Consider the following 18,419-nt stretch of genomic DNA (forward strand, 5'->3'; position numbering starts at 1 on the left):
CAAAAGGATTTGCAAAAAAATACCTGAAAGAATCAGCTGAGTAGTGGCAGATGTGTTACTCTTCAAGTGAATATAAACTATAAACAGTTACCCTGTTAAATCTTCAAAACACTGTCCAGGTCTACAGATTGAAAATATTAATGTGAAAGAAATTAGTATCAATAAAAAATACTTTAGAATTATGCACATGTACAGCTAAAACTTCCCCCTTTTCCCACCAAGGTCACAGCTGAAGAGTGCAGTTCGAGATTTACTCACAGCCTGCTGGCTCCCATCAGTTACCAATTCCTGTTTGGTTGTTCAGTTCAAATTCGGTCTTGCAGCCAGGTCAGTAATGATCTTTCCTCTCTCAAGGTTGTCTTGAGACAACCCCCAGGTCCTTACCGGATGGAAGGTTTGGCCATTCTAAGTGCAGAGTGGGAGTGTGGGCCCATATGAACCTGTGACAGGAGGAGTTTTAGGAAAAGTAGATCGGGCAGGAGAGAGAAAAAGGCATGGACTCAGGTAATGACTGAGGATTTTCATTCCAGAGTTCCTGGAAGATTGTGTTGTAGCTGGCAGTCTTTTGTCATAAGGGTGCCAAACAGATGGAGAATGCTGGAAGGGTATGGGGAGGATTTCTTTCTTCATGCTTGAGGGTACAAAGGTAGCAAGGAAGGCAGCATACATCTGCTGCTGTAGATGAGCAACACTGGAAACTGGGCTGTTGGGCTCTGTGAGATACTGTTTCTTTGCCTCAGCATCTTCAGTGATACGTTCCTGTGGCTGTAGAACGTGGCTTACAAAATATTAACATTTTGACTACTACTGGTAAACCCCATGTGATTTTAATCTATTCAGAGTCGAGTTCTAAGGCCAGGCACAGTGGTTACTCAACAGCCTGGGCAGTCTTCAAAGCAGATGAGCCCAATGCTAGAATGAACAAATTCAGAAGACTGCTCGTGTCACACATTGTCCTCATGATTTTCTGTTTGTAGCACAGCATAGTAGTATTGTGGTTGGACTTCTGACATTTACATTTCCCTGCTAGTGGAAAAGAAGGCAACTGTATTGTTTGAATACACAGGGAGCCCCAGGACAAATTCCTCACTCTTAGTACTGGAATGAGAGAAGAGACAGTGGCACTCAACTAGCAATCCCATGAAATGCTCTAGTTTTGCAGCCAAGGGTGGTAACACCACGTGGAGAGTATGTGCTGCTACAGTGGTGTAGGGCTTCTCGGGGCTCAAAAAGCCAGATTGTCACAGAAGGGGAAGACGGTGTTGTACAGAAGTCCTTAGGAGATGCTGGTGGGCAGTCAGAGCCTGAACAGCGTCTTGTAAAAGACCACGAGCCAGGGCTGTGAACTGAATTTCAAGGTAAGTTTCACTCGGAGAACGTGAGTTGTGGGGAAGCCTTCCTTACCCACTGCTGTGGGGGAGCTCACAGCAACCTGTAAGACTAATAATACTTGGGTTGGAAGCTTGTGTTTCCTTATCCTTAGGTTGATGTTGCAAATGAAAAGCAGAAGACTAAGAATGAAATAAAGACAGTACTGTTAGACCATGATTACTGTGGAAGCAGCAAGACCCAGGCTTTGGGATGCAGCCTACAGGCATGTGGTCTTAGAGACACAGCTATGGCTGAAAGACCAAGGGTAGCAAAGAAAAAAAACCCAAACCAGTGGGAGTTTTGCGGAGCTAAAGACCATGGTTATTATTGGGTACAGAGGAGTAGCAGCCAAGGTGGAGGGCATAGAATTGCTGGTGTTGCAGGTAATTCTTGGCTTGGCAGAACAGATAACGCTGTTATAACAAAGACTGCTCGTTAGTAGAGCTAAACAATTTCTGCATGAATACGTGCATCTTGCTAGAGAGTGTTTATGGCAACCACAAGTCCTGCAAGTGCAAACTGGTTTTCTGAGTCTGCTGGGCAGTGGACATGTGTCCTGCTGGGGCAGAAGAGGATCCCCTGGAAGGGACGTCCTTGATACTGCCCTGCGCTCACCCGATGGAACAAGGGGCTGTGCCCATTGTCAACAAGTTCACAATGAGGATGTCTACCAGGAGGGGCCACTGGCAGCACACCCGAGTTCGGGGAGGGTATTTGAAAGCGCAGTGTTACCTCTACGCCCAAATGTAGCAGAGGAGGGAGAGCGGGAGGCATCCAGGGAAGATGTGCAGCAATGGCAATGGCACATCCAGGGGCTTGGAGCTAGGCAATATGTAGAAGAATACAGATCTGTGAATTTGGGCCAGGTATCACTACAAGAACTGTATGAAATGTTTGTTTTAACCACTCATGCCAACTGTTTGAACCTGGTGATGATGCTCCGCTCCATCTTGAAGCTGTCAGCATGCACAACCCTTTATTTTCTCTCACTGTGAATTTAAGCAATATGAAAGCAGAGAGAATTTTAGACTGCATCAGCACTTGCCTACAGAGTAGACGAGAGCTGTGGTTTTGATCAGACTTTCCTCTTGGCTGTAATTACTATAAAAGCAGTTGGGACCGTAGGACACAGAACCCTACAGTCTATCTACCGTTCTAAAATCGCAGACAAAAAGTGGTACTATTTAATTGATCTAAATAAGGGTAACAATAACTCTGTTTCGCTGGGAGTCTCGCAGGACTTGGACCAGTGAGGGATCTGACAGATGTACAGTTGTTAGTTGGTGCAAAAGAGCTGCCTCAGACTGGGGAGGTCTGTGTGCAGGAAGGTCATACTGAGTGAGATCACCTTGCCTGAAGACCTGCTGCATGTTATATCCCCATCATCTTCCTGTCTGAGGGGAAAAAAATTGGGGGGTATTTTTAAGCCAAACGATCACCACAGATATCCCAAGACCTCCTTCCTCCTTTCACATGATCAGACTTACCACAGTGTTAAGGATGTCAGAAAGTTATTTAGGGCAAGGGACTTTGGTGCTGTGTTTGTCACAGGTGCTGTAATCACGTCCTTAACTGTACCTGTTGCCAGCTCTGCTTGTCACACGACTCTGCAGTTAGCACGGATGCAGGAGTAAGGTGGCATAGCTGCAGGCTGATGTGCAGGTCTGGGAATGTTTGCAGAAGCTCAAGGCCCTGGCTATTAAAAACCAAATTGTTTATTTGGCTACGGTTTTTTTGTGAGAAATGTAAAGCCTACGTGGAAAGCATCACAGATGTAAAGGCTGGAAGAGTGGAACATGCCATGGATAGATCTGTAATCTAAACAAGCACCTGTGCTTCATGCCCATGTTCAAAAATCTAGAGGTAGGGAAGGGCTATGTTTCTGATGACATAAAGTGTATGCAGAAAACAGAGATACATGTCCCAAACGACATTTTTCCCTCCCAGCTTCTAGTCTGCTAAGAAGCTTGCGGACTTCTTAGCACCAAATTGCCCACACTTATGGTCCCCACCTACGCATTCTCCCAAAGTTGGCATTTTTGTTCTGTTTTTCCATTTTAGTGCGCAATGTTGCCTCTATCTTGCAGCACAGTGCAAAGCCCCAGTGTTGTCCAAGGACGTGCCATGGTCATCGTGGCAGCTTGGGTCAGGGCACACGGGTCTCTTGGTCAGACACGCAGGATTAGCCTCCCTGTGTGGGACAGGGCTTGCTTGGGGCTTTCTTGGTAGCCTTCCAAGACTGGGGCATAGTCCTCCTGCATGTTCTAACTTGCTGGTGTTCCCCTATGCTTTTAAGGTTAGGGGGACCACCCTATTAGATTGCTATTACTACTGCAATATTACATTAACTGAACAGTGTAAAATCTGTGGACAGTCTAATACAGTGGTCTTGCAACAGTGTCACATGGCAATCAGTAAGGAAGAACAGGAATGGGGTACACAGCTCGGTGGTTGAGGAAGGAAGAGGATGGCAGTGTACTGACTTGCTCCAGCAGCTAGAATGAGGGCAGACACGTCGATAAAGCCCAGCCAGAGGAGACAATACAAACCAAACCAACATGGATGGAGATATGATTTTTCAGTTACAGCCAAGGTTAAGGTGTCATGTTCCAACGGAATTAATCTGGTATCACCCGGTAAAGGAGGGGGGGTTTGGCTGTGGGAAAGTTAAATAGAAACAGCAAAGATGGTACAGGGCTGGCCTGGCAGACGACATACAAAGAGAGAGGGGTATGTCTGTGTTGAGTTGTTACGGAACAATGGCACGCAGTGGACTCACACGGACACAGATGGGAATAGAGAATATGCTAGGAGAAAGAAGAAGTGGCAGGTCACACAGGTGGATGTGGGCAGTGAACCCCTCTGGTTGCAGCCATACTCGATGGACTGCCTCTACTGTCTGGGCTTGATCAAAATCAGCCCTGTGAAGAAGTCCTATAAAGAAACAAATTCCAGAGCTTGAGCAGTGACTAAGGGTCAAATGACACTGAGGAGAGCTGAAAAAGAGCTTTTAGCCTTGCAAAAAAAGTTGTGGAATCTACATGTTTGAGGAATACCAGAGGAAGGGCGTAGGTGTAACCCTGCACTGAACTCCGGAGGGACCATGTGATAGTCACAGCTGCAACTCTTCTCCCTCTCTTCCCTGCCCTCCCTCAGATCCAGGCTGCATCTATTCCCTGGCTTTTCCAGGTTTCCCGTTCTCTCAATGAGACAGCAAGTCATCAGTTTCTGTCCATCCAAGCCCAAACACATTGCACGCAATTACGACAATTGGTTCCTCCCAGTCTTTTCCTATGTAATCTTTCTCGTGGGTGGTTTCTTCCACCTATGTTCCATTTTTCTCTTGTCCAAGTGTGAGACAGGTCTTCTTCACAAAGTCTGTGTTTAATGAGGGATCTTGCAGCAGTTTCTGAGCTAATTGTGCAATTTCTGACTCCTTTCTCTGATATGACTTGCTGGTGCCTATTTCCTTGGTTTTGACAGGATGAACAAGCAACTCTTGCTGAGGAGGTATTCAGTCTCCTTGTTCTAATCCTATAGGAATTATAACAAGAATCATATATCAGTGTGTATATATATACATATATATGTCTATATACACACTTTATACAGTGTACACACACTTTATAATCTATGTACGTATACCAGGTAATAAATGCTACAGTAACAGTAATTTTATATATTTAAGCCCTTAATATTAAAAGGAGAAATGTATCCTTACAGGCAGCAGAATCTCTAGAGTGGGAGTGACTGAAGATATTTATTGTCTCCAGATAAATGTTTTGTGTCTAGCAGAGTGATGAGCTGAAATAGTGGGAAATGCTCTTTACAACAACACTGTACATCTCTACAGAATTCTAAGATTTTAACACTGAAGTTTTAACTGAAATTTTGATACCGTTTGCCAGAGATGCGATTCCCCCCACCACTTTCCTACATAAAGGTATAACCAGCTAAAAGAAAGTATATTCTGCAAGTATGACTTGTTCTATTTAGGATGCTGTCCTAAGTGATTGCCAGCCAAAGTGTTCTTTTGCCAGTAGAGGCTGTATCTCCCCCAGGAAGACCTGACTGAGATAGCTCTCTGGACATATGTATTAGATTAGAAAAAATAAAATCTGAAGTCACTTTTGCTATGCTCCCCCAGCATCCCTCCAGATTACATAAAATTAATCTGGTTCCAGACATTTTTAAATAATTGGTAAAGAAACTATTCCCCCAAAATAAAAAAAAAATGATTACTAGGTAAATGGAAGCATAAATCAAGATGACAGCTGCTTGTTAAGTGCAAAAATGGCTGCACACTTCAAAGACAAGGAAAAGTAGTAGGAATAAAGATGGTTGTACAGATTTTTAAATGCATGAAGTTTAAGCTTACAGGAGAAGTTACTGGATTTTGCCCAGACTGATGTACTTTAGAAGCCTTTAATTTCCCCCAGGATTGAGCCAATAGCTCGTTAGCTGGTTCTGGCATCAAATCAGTGATTTTTTTACTAGATTAATTGCTCTTTAGTACCTTGTATTATCTACCTGCAAAACTAGTCTCATACTGTAATCTGGTCACTGCATGCTCTTATTAATAGAAAATAGGCTGTCTTACTCTGAGCCGTTTTCTTCATTTCCTGGAACAAACACTTCTGTGAGTCTTTTCTGCATTTATTTAAATATGCAGGCATCAATTCCTGCATTTTGAATTCCGATTCCAGTACTGCTTTGTCTTCTGTCATACACCGTTACTGCCACACCCAAAACTTATTTTTAAGCCCCACCACAACTTCATGTAGCACTTCCTCTAAATTACTGCATGCTCTTGAGAAATTTCACTCGTTACTCATTGTACCCATTGGAATGCCTTTACTTTTTAATAACTGACTGACTTTTTTTTACAATCCTGGCAAACAAATGTTTGCTTTACTGTGCGACAGGAAGCAGATCACATTTTCTGATGAAAACAAGTGTTGATAACACAGGGATGTTTTTGTTACTGCTGAGCAGTGCTTACCCAGAGCCAAGGCCTTTTCTGCTTCTCCCCCACCCCACCAGCGAGGAGGCTGCGGGGGGCACAAGGAGTCAGGGGGGGACACAGCCAGGACAGCTGACCCCGATGGACCCAAGGGCCATCCCACACCAGAGGACGTCGTGCTCAATATATAAAGCTGGGGAAGGAAGGGGGGATGTTCGGAGTGATGGTGTTTGTCTTCCCAAGTCACCGTTAGGCGTGATGGAGCCCTGCTGTCCTGAGATGGCTGAACTCCTGCCTGCCCATGGGAAGTGGTGAAGGAATTCCAAGAGAAACCCCTTTGCCTTGGTGACAGAATGACAGTTTTCATTGGTTTTCTCAAAATATAAGGACAGTAGAGTTACATAAGAGACAGCAGCTTGATCATAACACCTGCCTTTACTGGAAAGAAAAATGTTGGACTGGATGAAGAAAGATACTCAGGGATGGGAGAGACAAAGCAAGGCAGTCCATGTGGTGATTGAATGGTCCCGGTCTTATCAGATACAAAAAATACAGGTGTCCACTAATAGCTTTAAGATGGTTTTACAGTTATTTAATACGATAAGGATAATTTCATTAGGTGCCGTGGATTCAAAAACATTCAGTTGATACAAGTATTCCGAAGCACGTTCTTTCCTAACTCTGGCCAAAGTTGCCATAGGTGTTTAACTTTGCGAGGCATTAGCAGACCCTTTCATTTCAAATGAAAGATGAAGTACACAAGTATTGGATACTTAATTTTCTGTACTGACCGCTGGTTGGGCTTCCTTTTACTGCTAGCAGACTATTTTCTTGTTACTACTTAAGTCCTCTCCTAGCATTGTCCATTTTGCACGCTGGCCTTAATTGTATCCTGTTTCTAGGAGCAAGTTGGTGGGCAGCCTATATGACTTTCTTGTAATTTTGTTCATTAAATTACAACTAATTTCAGTTATATCAACTTTGGCTGATTTATTTCCAGTTCCATATTCCTTACAACTCTTAAGTGATATTTTAAACAAAAAGCGTAAAATTTATTCTTTCTTTTCTTACCCTTTCTCTATAGTCCTACTCCTTCTATTAACATTCATTGATTTATTCTGTTGAAACATTTAATAAGGCACCCCAACTGTGTCATTGCTGAAATCAATCATAATATACCTTGGCAGCTCAGATGTATCAATATGGCAGTATCATCCATCTTTTCTATCAGTGTCTGTTCTGAAAAGCTCTTCTGAGAATCCATATTTGCTATGACTTTCAGACTAAAACCAATAAGCTACAGAAAACTACATATTTTTCCTTTCAAGGCCAATTATTTCTAAGATATTGCTACCAAGTAAAGATGTAAAATAATTTCATTTATTCATTTCATTGTAGCACACTCTTAGGAATAGTGGAGAAGGTGGAGAGCCAGCCTAACCCCTGTGTAGAGGAAGATTACCAGCCAGAATAATAGTTGCTTTCTACTTAGCTACATAAAAAAAAAGAAAAAATAAGATAAAAACATGAGCACTGTAGTTCCCAGTTGAGAACTAATGACCCGGAACTCTCCTGGCTATGTGGGCTGAGGGACTAGACTCATATCCATGGCTTACTCAGTCTGACTTCAGAAAACCACTGCCACGTGAGCTGCCCAGCTAGGGAAAACAATGCCCTTCTGTTTATGCTATAAAAGTTCAAAAGTTAAAAAAGGCGAAAAACGTGAAAGTTCAAAATTAAGCGTCATTTCCTTGGCTGAGGTCATCTTCTTGGCTGCAAACCAGGTGATATTTCATGAAGAGTTACAAGGCTTTGCTCAGCCCCCAGCCCTTTCATACAGTTTCCTGAACTTGCATTTAGAAAACAGTCCAAGGTGTGATGTCCTAAATGATGGTGCAACTCAAATCAGGACTTGCCTTTGCATTACAGCATAGGCATTTATTCCTGTAAGGCAAAATTGGCTGATGTTGAAAGCTTATCTCTAAAGAAAAGCTGTGAGAACAGGTTGTTCTAGAGATGTAGACAGCTTTTCTAAAAGCAACTAGCATCTCTTGGCTTGCAGCATGCAGTCTCTAGATAAGTGTGATCAAAGTCCATATAGCAGGCACAACGTAGCCTGTTTTCCTGGAATCCACCACGGCTGTGTTTGTCACTGAATTACAGTTAAGTCTGAAAAACTCTTTTAAAACCTGTCTCTTGTTTCCATGCTTTTTGGTCACCAAAATATGCCATTTCAGCACCAGATGCCTCCCTGCTTCAAACTTGAGTGGAAAATTCTATTATTTGGTTCTTGGTTGGAAAGGTTCTGTTTAATTATGTTTTACTTCCTCAGGCTATTCCAATAGCCACTGTCCAACTGTACTCCACTGGATAATAGTATAGAACAATATGGGGACACTGAGTCATGATAAACAAAAAGAAATGATACTCAGAGACTTCGTGTTCTTAACTATTGTGAAAATTATGATTTTTAAAAAACAGTACATCTAATACAGATATGAGTTTCTACATTTATTTGAACACAATTATACAAAGGGAATAAAATTATGTTAATTAGTAATTCAGCATGACAAGACGTATAATAATTTTAGCCAATAATCAAATTTGACGCTGTAATTGTAGCCATTGCAATAGATTATAAAAGGGCCTCATTTCAATTGGCAGTTTTCTATCAGTTTGCAAGCTCATTAAGTTGGCTAGCTTTCCTGATACATAGAACATATTTGCTCTCTTTACTGAGAAATAATTGGGCAGTTTATTACTACAGTTCATAGAACTTGTTTCCATCTTTGTTTTACAACCCTTCAAAGATAGCACCTGAGGAGATAGCACCTGAGGAGAAACGCTAGGAAACTCTGCCTCTAGTTAGAACACAAAAGGTGAACCTAGCAGAATCTCCTTATAAGCAAAGAGATATATTTACAGTTATGTTTGTGTGTGTTTTTAACTTGACTTTATCACAGGTGGTAGCAGAAAAGCATAGGAAAATTAAAAGGAAGAAAGGTAAACTATAACTAACATCTGGGGGTTTTAATTTCAGCATTTTGGAAGCAATTTATATGGTTTTTTTTAATCCTCTAGTCATTATCATCTACAGAAGATGTAAAATGGATAGATTTGTCACTCCTAACCATGCCTGAGAAGTCTCTATAGAGGTGAAATACTCTTAGTTGATAGCGACAGACAAATTACAAGATAAAGTAATGTTCAACCAAGATGAATCCCTGATATTATTTTTTTTAAAAAAAGTAAATTGCATAATTTATGGAGAGAGAAAGAAAATTGCCACCAGCTGATTCTAACAAATGCTCCAATCTTTTACAGAGCCAATTATAAACAATAATGAACTACATTAAGGCCATGTTCCTTGGCATTTAATACAACATATGGGAGGAATTCAGTGGCCTGGGTCCAAGATGGCAACAGAGAAGGCACTTCTCTGCTAACACTACAAGTGCCTTGCTTCATTCAATCAGTACCTGATACTGAATTTGCAAAACTTCCTTAATGCTGGTATTTGAGCACCTTCACATGTAAAGAATCAGCCTGTTTGCATAGATTCACTGCAATTCAGACAAAGCAGAGAAACACCGGATTTTGCCCATGTCTTCTGAGGAGCCTCATCCAGCAGGTATATTGAAGAATATGGCATATAACAGTCAAAAGTTAGTTAATTAAAAACAGAGGAAGTGCCTACTTGCTAGCATAATAACCTGTTATTTAGAGTACTCCTCCAGGTGGATTCTAAACATTTCTTGCCTGAGGGAATTCAACTGTGCTATTCCCGTATCCCAAAATAATATCCTTAATGAGTATGCAAGAAGCTACTCCCTACCCTTTCTACTGAAACCATAGTACCATCAAGCTGAGAACTCGCTCTTCCAAGGGAGCGCGTATCAGGGAACCAGACAGTGCTGTTACTCGGAGATGAGGGGTTCTTGCTGAGCAGAAGGGGGATTCCCAGCATCGAGTTAAGCATAGTTTCCCTTCAGAAGAAAAGCAATGCAATTGGATTATAAAGGGGATTTTTTCTGCCAAATACTCTATGTCAGCAGAATAATCAAGCAGTTAAAGGAAAGTAGTATTAAAGCAAAGGAAATATTAACTTCTATTGTATTATCTTAATGTTTTTACCTGCCATTCATGTGACAAGGTATTGTTTTCTAAAGAACTCTTTACATTTTTCTAATGTGCTCCTCACTGATTGGGTGTTATGAAACTTGTTTCACAATTCATTTAAACCTTGGCAATAATTAACCTGCAATGCTAATGTTGCAAGTCAGTATCACTGTGTCTGCTAGCAGATGCCATTGAGAGGGCGGAGAGGCTATTCATTTTGGCAGAGGATGAGTTCATGAGGCACAGTTGCTTTAAATACTTCCATGATGAGTGAAGTTTTCCCTCCCCCAGTGCAGTGGTTTAGCAATGACAAAGAGAAACAGGTACATGTGAAAGGTATGCTAGTGTACTAAGCAAACATGTTGGTGTTCCTACCTTCATCCTGCAGGGAGGTTTCCACTGCAGGTTTTTTTAGTCAGTAAGAGGAGTTTATTTCATGACTTCTGTAACAAACAAAACTAGCTCCAGCTGGCACATACTGTGCAGTCAGAAAAATCTACTATGCCTATTATAAGGGTGCATCTCCACAGTTTTGGCATCTTTTCCACACCACAATCTCTCAGCTCAAGGTATACGTGAAACACTACATCAAGCAGACAAGGAACAAAATCTTCCTAGTGCTATAATGAATTGAACTGCTGTCTCTTGAAAGAACAAGCCCTATGTGGATGGATTAATATTTAATGCCGAGGCCAAAGAAAAGCAACTTTCCATTAGGAATTTTGGCATTGTCTTGAAAACACTCTATCTGTAGCTGCTGGCAAACATGTCAAAGTGGCATGCCAAACAAGCTAAAAGATGCAAAACCGTAGCTTTGTGCCTTTCATTTCTGAAATTAAACAAACAAAACCAACAAACTATACCTTTGCACATTAATGGTTGTAGGAGCTTAACTGTCCAAGGAAGCATCAATGTCCCAGCCCACTGAGCCATGCAAGCTGAGCATAAGTCAGTGACTGTTAAGAACGTCACAGTTGTAAGCAAAGAGATTAAAAATTTCAAGATGCACTGCATGATTTATCTTCTCTTAAGAAGACAAGCTACCTAGAGAATAGAAGTACAGACAATAGTATGAAAAGTACAATGAGACAGGCTGAGGAGACACCATGTTTGTTCTGTGACATATTGTTAAAGAAAGCACTGAGAGGAAAAGGACAGGAAAGTTAATTCTGCAAGTAATTGAACAATGCAACAAGGATGCACAGAAACTCGAGCTCGTAGAGCTCTAAGACAGCAGTGCTGTTCTGTGCACCAGAACGCAGGCTTGGCCTTTCTCATAGGAAGAGATGGCTCTCATTCTGTTTTATCACCAGAAAAGATGGGACCTATTGCAATTAATATTCCTTTAGTGTTTCCTGTGTGGCATGGCAAACCGCAGGAGCTAGGTCTCATGATGTCCCCACACCACACAATACTGATAAGGAGAGGCAAATGTAGAAGGGAGAGAGCAGATGTAGAGGCTGAAGGTAACAGATAATATACCAAAGCTTTCTAGTTCCCTTCCATTTTTCTGTTTTGTTAAATAGCAAATTCTGTTGTGCCTAGTTGACGTGGGCTAGCGGTTGCATTTGTACAGAATCAGAAAGAAGTAGTTTGCGAAAGACATCTGGAGGTCATTTGGTGCATCCTCTTACACTAAGGGCAAACTTCAAGGGTAGGTCAAGTTACTCAGGGCCTCATCCAGACAAGCATCAAGGAACAGTTGGGAACTGACTGCTCCCTTTGGGAGAGAAGCCAAGTACAGTAACAAGGCTAGCAGGGCAGGAGGAGCTTCACCAGCCAGGGACTGGTTCCACAGTACCCACATGAAGCAAGCAGGCCAGGCTCTGGACCAACAAAGCCCGTGGTGAAGCACAGCTGTGATGGAACTGGAGGCAAGTACACCTATGGCATAGATCTGATGGAGACAGAAGGCCCAGGCCTGAACTTACATGGAGCCCCTTGGCCCAGGGGCAGAGGGTGTGCAGGTGGAAGTGTCTCAGGTGAGGCTGGTCAGTGCAATTAAGGCCTATTCCTGCACTCAGGGTCCTGACAGCAAGGTCCTTTAGATATCACTAAGGATGGAGAAGGATGGAAGCGATAGCCACCTTTGCTAGGTTTCTTCAAAAATGAGGATACTAAGCTAGAATAAGATCACTCTCCAAAGAGAGGAATTTCAGCTCTGCTGGTTGAGCAAATTAATCTAAAGTCTCAAAAGAAATTTGCCTAGTGTGGCCTTTACAACAATCCTGCTGGACAGTTCAGCAACTTTATATGGCATTGCTGGAGTTAAAACACATCATGTGGTTTCTTTGCATCTATTCCTTCCATAAATTCTAATCATTGACTATTGGTACTGGTCCCTCAGATAATCAGATCCCATTATCTTTTGAGGAGTTTCTCATCTAATGGCTTCTTCTTGCCTGCCTGCTATGTCTTGCACTTTGGAAACTGTCGACCAGTCTCAGTTACTGTCTAGAAAGGCAAAATCCCTATTCCAGACTCCAATGTCAGAGAGGTCCATGTGAAAAACACTGCATTGGCTAAGCCAGGTAAACACACACCTTTTTGCTTTGCTGCTTATCCATCTGATCTTTTCAACAAAATAGACAATATGCAGGTTTTCACACAGTAAACTGAAGCCACAAATTCAAGAAATGCTGCCGTCTGTCATAGCACCTTAGGAGTCTACCCAGCCTCACGGACTAAAAAGCACCATAAACTATCACCATGTAAATTAACAACAGGATAAAGTGGCCAACTCAGTCTGAGGATTTCTACAAAGCTCAGCCATGGAAAGCTTTATCAAACCAATAAAACTCTTGAGTTTTTCTCTTACTACAGAAGTCACAGGAGTTTACCGAAAGATAAAATTATGATGTCATGCAAAGCCTGCCCGTGAGCCAACAGCATTGCTCTGCTAACAACTCAACTAGAATCAAGATATGTATGCGCATTTAATGCAGAGACTCATTAAAGGATTACAAAGCAAATCTCAGTCTTGTTAGAAACCTGTGTTGTGATACCAGCACATGCTCTGGCATATCATTACTCAGTAAGCATGCTGGCATTGTAACGATATGTGACGCCCCTAATTTCCCCAGCCTTGGGTCAGCTAAGATTCATATACCTTCTGAATGGAGGAATAGTTGTTAAATCCAGTCGTGTTCTGAGCCTTTTATAAGTAAAAATACTTGCCACTGGTTTTGCAAATATGGTTCAATAATTATACATGCCCACCAGTTTTTTGTGATGGTATCCTAACATGCTTCATACTGTGGTGGATACAGCTTCCTAAGTCATTCCAGGAAAGGATCCTCCAGAATGCTCTCTATCAATGGTTTTGTTATTTAGAAAGAATGAGGAATCAACTGTGCTGCCAGATGCCATATTGCAGTAGCATTCCACCTTCATACCAGTATATGCTCTTCTACCAGCATGCTCCGATCCTGAACACTGTAGCCAACTTCTTTCATAACGGAGAGGTCATACAGGATTTCTGGAGCTGCTGCTGGGTATATCATATCCACAAAACAGTGTGACTACGCCGTTGTGGTCTTGTTCAGCCTGCCTAAAGAGTGCCAGTTCACTACTTGCATTGACTACATTGGTAATGACTCATCAGCTTTTCATAGGCTTCCATTTCTATCTGCTCTGAATACAAGACAGATGGACAATCTGATACTTTGCTTCAGGTATGTCTTAATGATCACCACAGATATGAAAAGCTACTGCAGCATCTCTGCAGAGATGCCCTAGGCATGAGCGCTTGGGCAATGGAAACTCTCTGGTGCTCACAAAGTTGGAGTCCATTGCGATGTGCTAACCTGAACTGTGTTCTAGATGACGGTGATAACAGGCTGTAAGGAATCAGGTGATGGCAGGTTGTGAACCCCCTCTCCTCTTGTTGAGGACAAGTAGTAAACAAACTAAGTCTTAGAACAGAACAGTACCACTTGGCATGGTCTGTGGGACTCTGGGAAACACTTGTTTGTACTCAGGAAATAAAAAGCACAGTGTAGCTGGCTTGCATTTTGGTCACAGTATGAGACAGAAATATTTGAAGAGTCAGGAAGGTCTGGCAAAGGTCAGACCAGGAAGGTGTCACACTCAACTTGGGTTACACTGCATCCTTTTTGGAATTATCGCTTCCCAAGATAAATGTTCACTTTCTGCAGTCCTGATCCTCAGATGTATTTATGGCTGCATTATAATGCCTTTCTCTGTTCGATTCAGATTACAAACATTTCCTCCCATTACTTATTATTGCAATCATTGTCACCCACAGACTTTACCAGAAAATCTAAATGGCTGATGAAAAAAGCATTAGAGCAAATCTTCCTTGTTCCCTGTCTTATGTTTTGTTATCTTTCTGCCTCTGCTAACACCTTGAGTTCTGTCAGGAAGCAGTTTTGAAATATATGGAAGGTATATGGAGTTAATTCCATAGAAATTTCCAACCAAATTTCAGCTGGTACCAAATCAAATGCCTTGGCTATTTTCATGTGGGCTGTAACACTAGAACAACTTAACTGTTCAGACATGTTATCTTGTCCCCCCAGATTTATACATCACAATCATCTTTCCTCAAAACAAAATTACCATTGAGCCAGTTAGCTCAGCTTTCCTGAGTCACTCTTTTTTCTATTTTTACTGATGACTCAATATTGGTAAGGACAATCATTCACTCTTTTGGAATTTTCCCAGTTTTTCAAGATTTCTAAAAATTTAGTATTCCTGAGACCGAGAAGTCACTGGCTAGCTTATTTTCAGTTTCACGTACATAAACTGCCTTAGTCCTGATGACTTGAAAACGTGTAATTTTAGTAAGATTTTTATTGTCAGTCACATAGACTATGATCTGGATGTATTAAGCATTTTTCTTTCCTTCTTTGCTATTACTGATTTTACTTTTTTTCCTGTGACAGTAACTGTATTTTTTTTTATTTCTAGTATCTCAATAACATCAAAGACAATGTAAGTTTTTAAGGTACTGGTGTCTTAGTGACATCATTAATTTCCTTAGGCAGCTGTCTTGTTTTAAATCATAACATATTAATCGTCAGCATTAATTTAATCCTTTTTCTATTCTCGGTATGTAAACTAGCTTCATTATACTTTCACATCTCTTCATGTGTTCTGGTGGGGGTTTTTTTAGGGGCAAGGGGGTGTTCAGCACTCAGTAGAATATTCACCCCCCAAATCCACTTTTGTTAACAAAAGGAATGCTTTCTAACGGTCGATCTGGATATATCTGGTTGAATTGGTGATGCACCTGCTGCATTCCTATTTTGGCAAACAGAAAGATGGTGATGGTCCAGAGCTCTGTGTTTTCAGTGAATATCACAAACTGAAAGCTTTTTTTTTTTTTTTTTTTTTTTTTAGAAAAACACTCATGTAATGTTATGATTCCAGCATTGTGCTTTTTAGACACAGATCTATATAATGTCTTAATCTTACTCTACTTTTGCTCTTTTTTTGTTTTGTAGTCTGTTGTTAAACCTGGCATGTATCACAACACTACTTATCTCATGCTATTTGAAGGGAAATGACAATAAATCAACATAAGAAGTGAGTTACTTTTCCCAGTCCCAGGTCCTCATTGTGCAAAAACTTTTAAGAGGCTCACAAATCACAGCTCTCAGATTACAGGGTGTCCCTGTAATTGGGGACAACACACAGCCCCGTATGAATTTACCATCCTTGCTCCACAGAACTGCACCTATTTGCCATCAGATGGCTCTCCGTGGCTACGACAGAGGAAAGAGGAGTTGGCAGAGGAAGTGCTGCCTCTGTTCATTGCAAGGCTGTTTGGTCCAAAGCTCCTCTTTCTTTGGCTCTTAGCTATTTTAGACAAAAAAATTTGCACCAGGTTGAAGTAAAATTGAAGGCTGCAGTCCTAATTTCTCCCCACTCAACCTTTTGCGCATGTAGTATGATACTGTATGATACAGTTTTCATCTTTATCATACATGAGTTTCTTTCAATAGACTTCTCCAGGCACCAGATGGATGGTAGTTAAAGAATGATCAGCTATTTAAAATTTTCTTCTCATGCTCATATGTGATCCCATGCCTTACACATTGCATGCTGTTCAGTCCTTGTTTTGAAGAGGCAACTGTTATTTTTTGCGTGTTTTAAAACTACATTTACTCTTCTAATTTATCATTGTACCTAGTTCCTTAGTGGCACTAATTTTGATAATAGTCTGTACCATGACAAAATGAGCTTTAACATTAAAAGTGCCCCAAAATACCCTTGCCTCTGCAGGTAACATCATTACCATATTGGAAATCTGCTATTGCTAGCCAAGACACCATTCCAGTCGCTTTCTTAAGCTTGGAAAAAGGCAGGGGGAAGATGTTGAGACACATCCCCAACACAGAAACTGCTTTTTCATGCAGCCACCGTTCTCGTTACTGTAGTTACACCCTGGTTTGAATGGGGGTGGCAGTGGAAGCTCATACCAGATATCAAAATGCTACCACGCTTCTCTCCCTCCCCTTTGCTTGCTGCCCTACCACCTCCACATCTGCCACTCCGCTGCCCACCTTTGATGGCCAGAATCACTTCCTCCACCCCCTTCTTTGAAGGCCTCTACACTGTGAGACAGACTGCAGCGTTGGGTAGAGATCTTCCATCCCACCGAGGTATGGGACCCCCACAAACCCACCAGAGTCCCCTTCCAAAAGGCATCCATACAGACTGACGTCAACAGAGTCTTTCTGTCCTGTTCCAGCACTTTGCTGGGAAGGTACAATAGCAGGAGACAAGAAAAAGGCCCGTGGCTTCCAAGCCTGTTTTCTTTACTTTTGGAGTGGAGATGCTGCAGCCTCCTCTGGGAAGGAAGTTTAAGGTAACCACTAGCGCTCCATCATCAATATTCCGTCTGATACACTGCCCATCCACTGACTCATGGAATCAGCTTACACGCTGACTCCAGCCTGAATCACCGGGCCTTCGGCTGTCCCCTGCGACCCCAGGGCTGCTGCGCAGGAGAGCAGATTTCTGGGAACCGTCCTCATCTCCTGGTAGTCCCAAAGCACACAGTGGACCTTCTCCTCCGCTCGTCCAAAAGGTGACCTGCAAAGCTCCTGCTTGGCCCTTCTGGATGCTGCCATCCCTTTAGAGACCTGGGGGCTCAGGGCCCTACCTTCTCCGGCTCTGGTTTCCTTGGGAAGCCAGTTTCTGTCAGCCGCGACCTGAGGAGCCGCGGCCTGGTGGTCCCGCTGCTGCAAGGCAGGGCCCGAGAACGAGAGGAAGCGGGTTTATTTGTTTTGGGTTGGTTTTTTTTGTGCCCAACAGCCATAGCTGAAACCCAGCAGAAGAACCCGGGGCAGCTCTCCACACACACACACGCTCGGACACTCGCACACGGGAGCCGCTTCCCCCGCGGCACCACCTCGACTTCAACGGCGGACGCTTCTCGCCGCCAGCGCCCCGCCGCTCCTCATCCCCCCCCGGGCGGGAAGGCAAAAAAAACCTCCCACCGACCTTGCCTCCGTTCCGAGCCGGGGAGTTACGCGTGTGTAGACCAGAGCCAGCCACGTCGTGCCACCCCCTTCCTCCTCTCTTTCTTTCTTTCTTTCTCCTTTTCTTTCTTCCTCCTCGCCCCCCGGGCCCCTTCCTCTCAGGGCCGCGGCCGCCTCCAGTCAGGCGGTGGAGGGGGCGGGAACCGGCACCGAGCCGCCGCCGCCGCCGCCCCCCCCGCTGTGTGAGGAAATGGCTCTCACGTGAGGGAGGCGGCAGCGCCCGGCTTTACCCTGCCCGCTGCCCGGAGAGGAGGAGGCGCCAGCGGGTCCCGGGGCTCGTCGGCGCCATGCCGACCAGCTTCACGGTGGTACCGGTGGAAGCGCAGGGCGAGGAGCGGGAGCCGGCGGAGCGCGATGGGCAGCGGCAGGAGGAGGAGGAGGAGGGAGAGGAGGAAGACGACGAGAGGGAACGGGGCTCCGGGGAGAGCTGAGGCGGGGGGGGGGGGGGGGGGGGG

General features: G+C 43.2%; 1 protein-coding gene across 2 annotated transcripts in view; it reads left to right on the top strand.

Annotated features, from left to right (window-relative positions):
* SLC12A7 (solute carrier family 12 (potassium/chloride transporter), member 7) overlaps nt 1-18,419 on the top strand; it is a 105,237-nt gene that overhangs the window by 17,208 nt on the left and 69,610 nt on the right. Inside the window, exon 1 of one of the 2 annotated variants that reach the window (XM_010576824.1) lies at nt 18,213-18,390. The exons of the other annotated variant lie outside the window; for it this stretch is intronic. Within the exon in view, the coding sequence (XP_010575126.1) occupies nt 18,252-18,390 (139 nt within the window). The 5' untranslated portion in view covers nt 18,213-18,251. Of the gene's footprint in view, nt 1-18,212; nt 18,391-18,419 lie in introns of those variants that run through there. 2 annotated transcript variants of the gene reach the window in all.

The sequence above is a fragment of the Haliaeetus leucocephalus genome, unplaced genomic scaffold (genome assembly GCF_000737465.1).
Source record: "Haliaeetus leucocephalus isolate CR32 unplaced genomic scaffold, Haliaeetus_leucocephalus-4.0 Scaffold41, whole genome shotgun sequence".
Lineage (NCBI taxonomy): Eukaryota > Metazoa > Chordata > Aves > Accipitriformes > Accipitridae > Haliaeetus > Haliaeetus leucocephalus.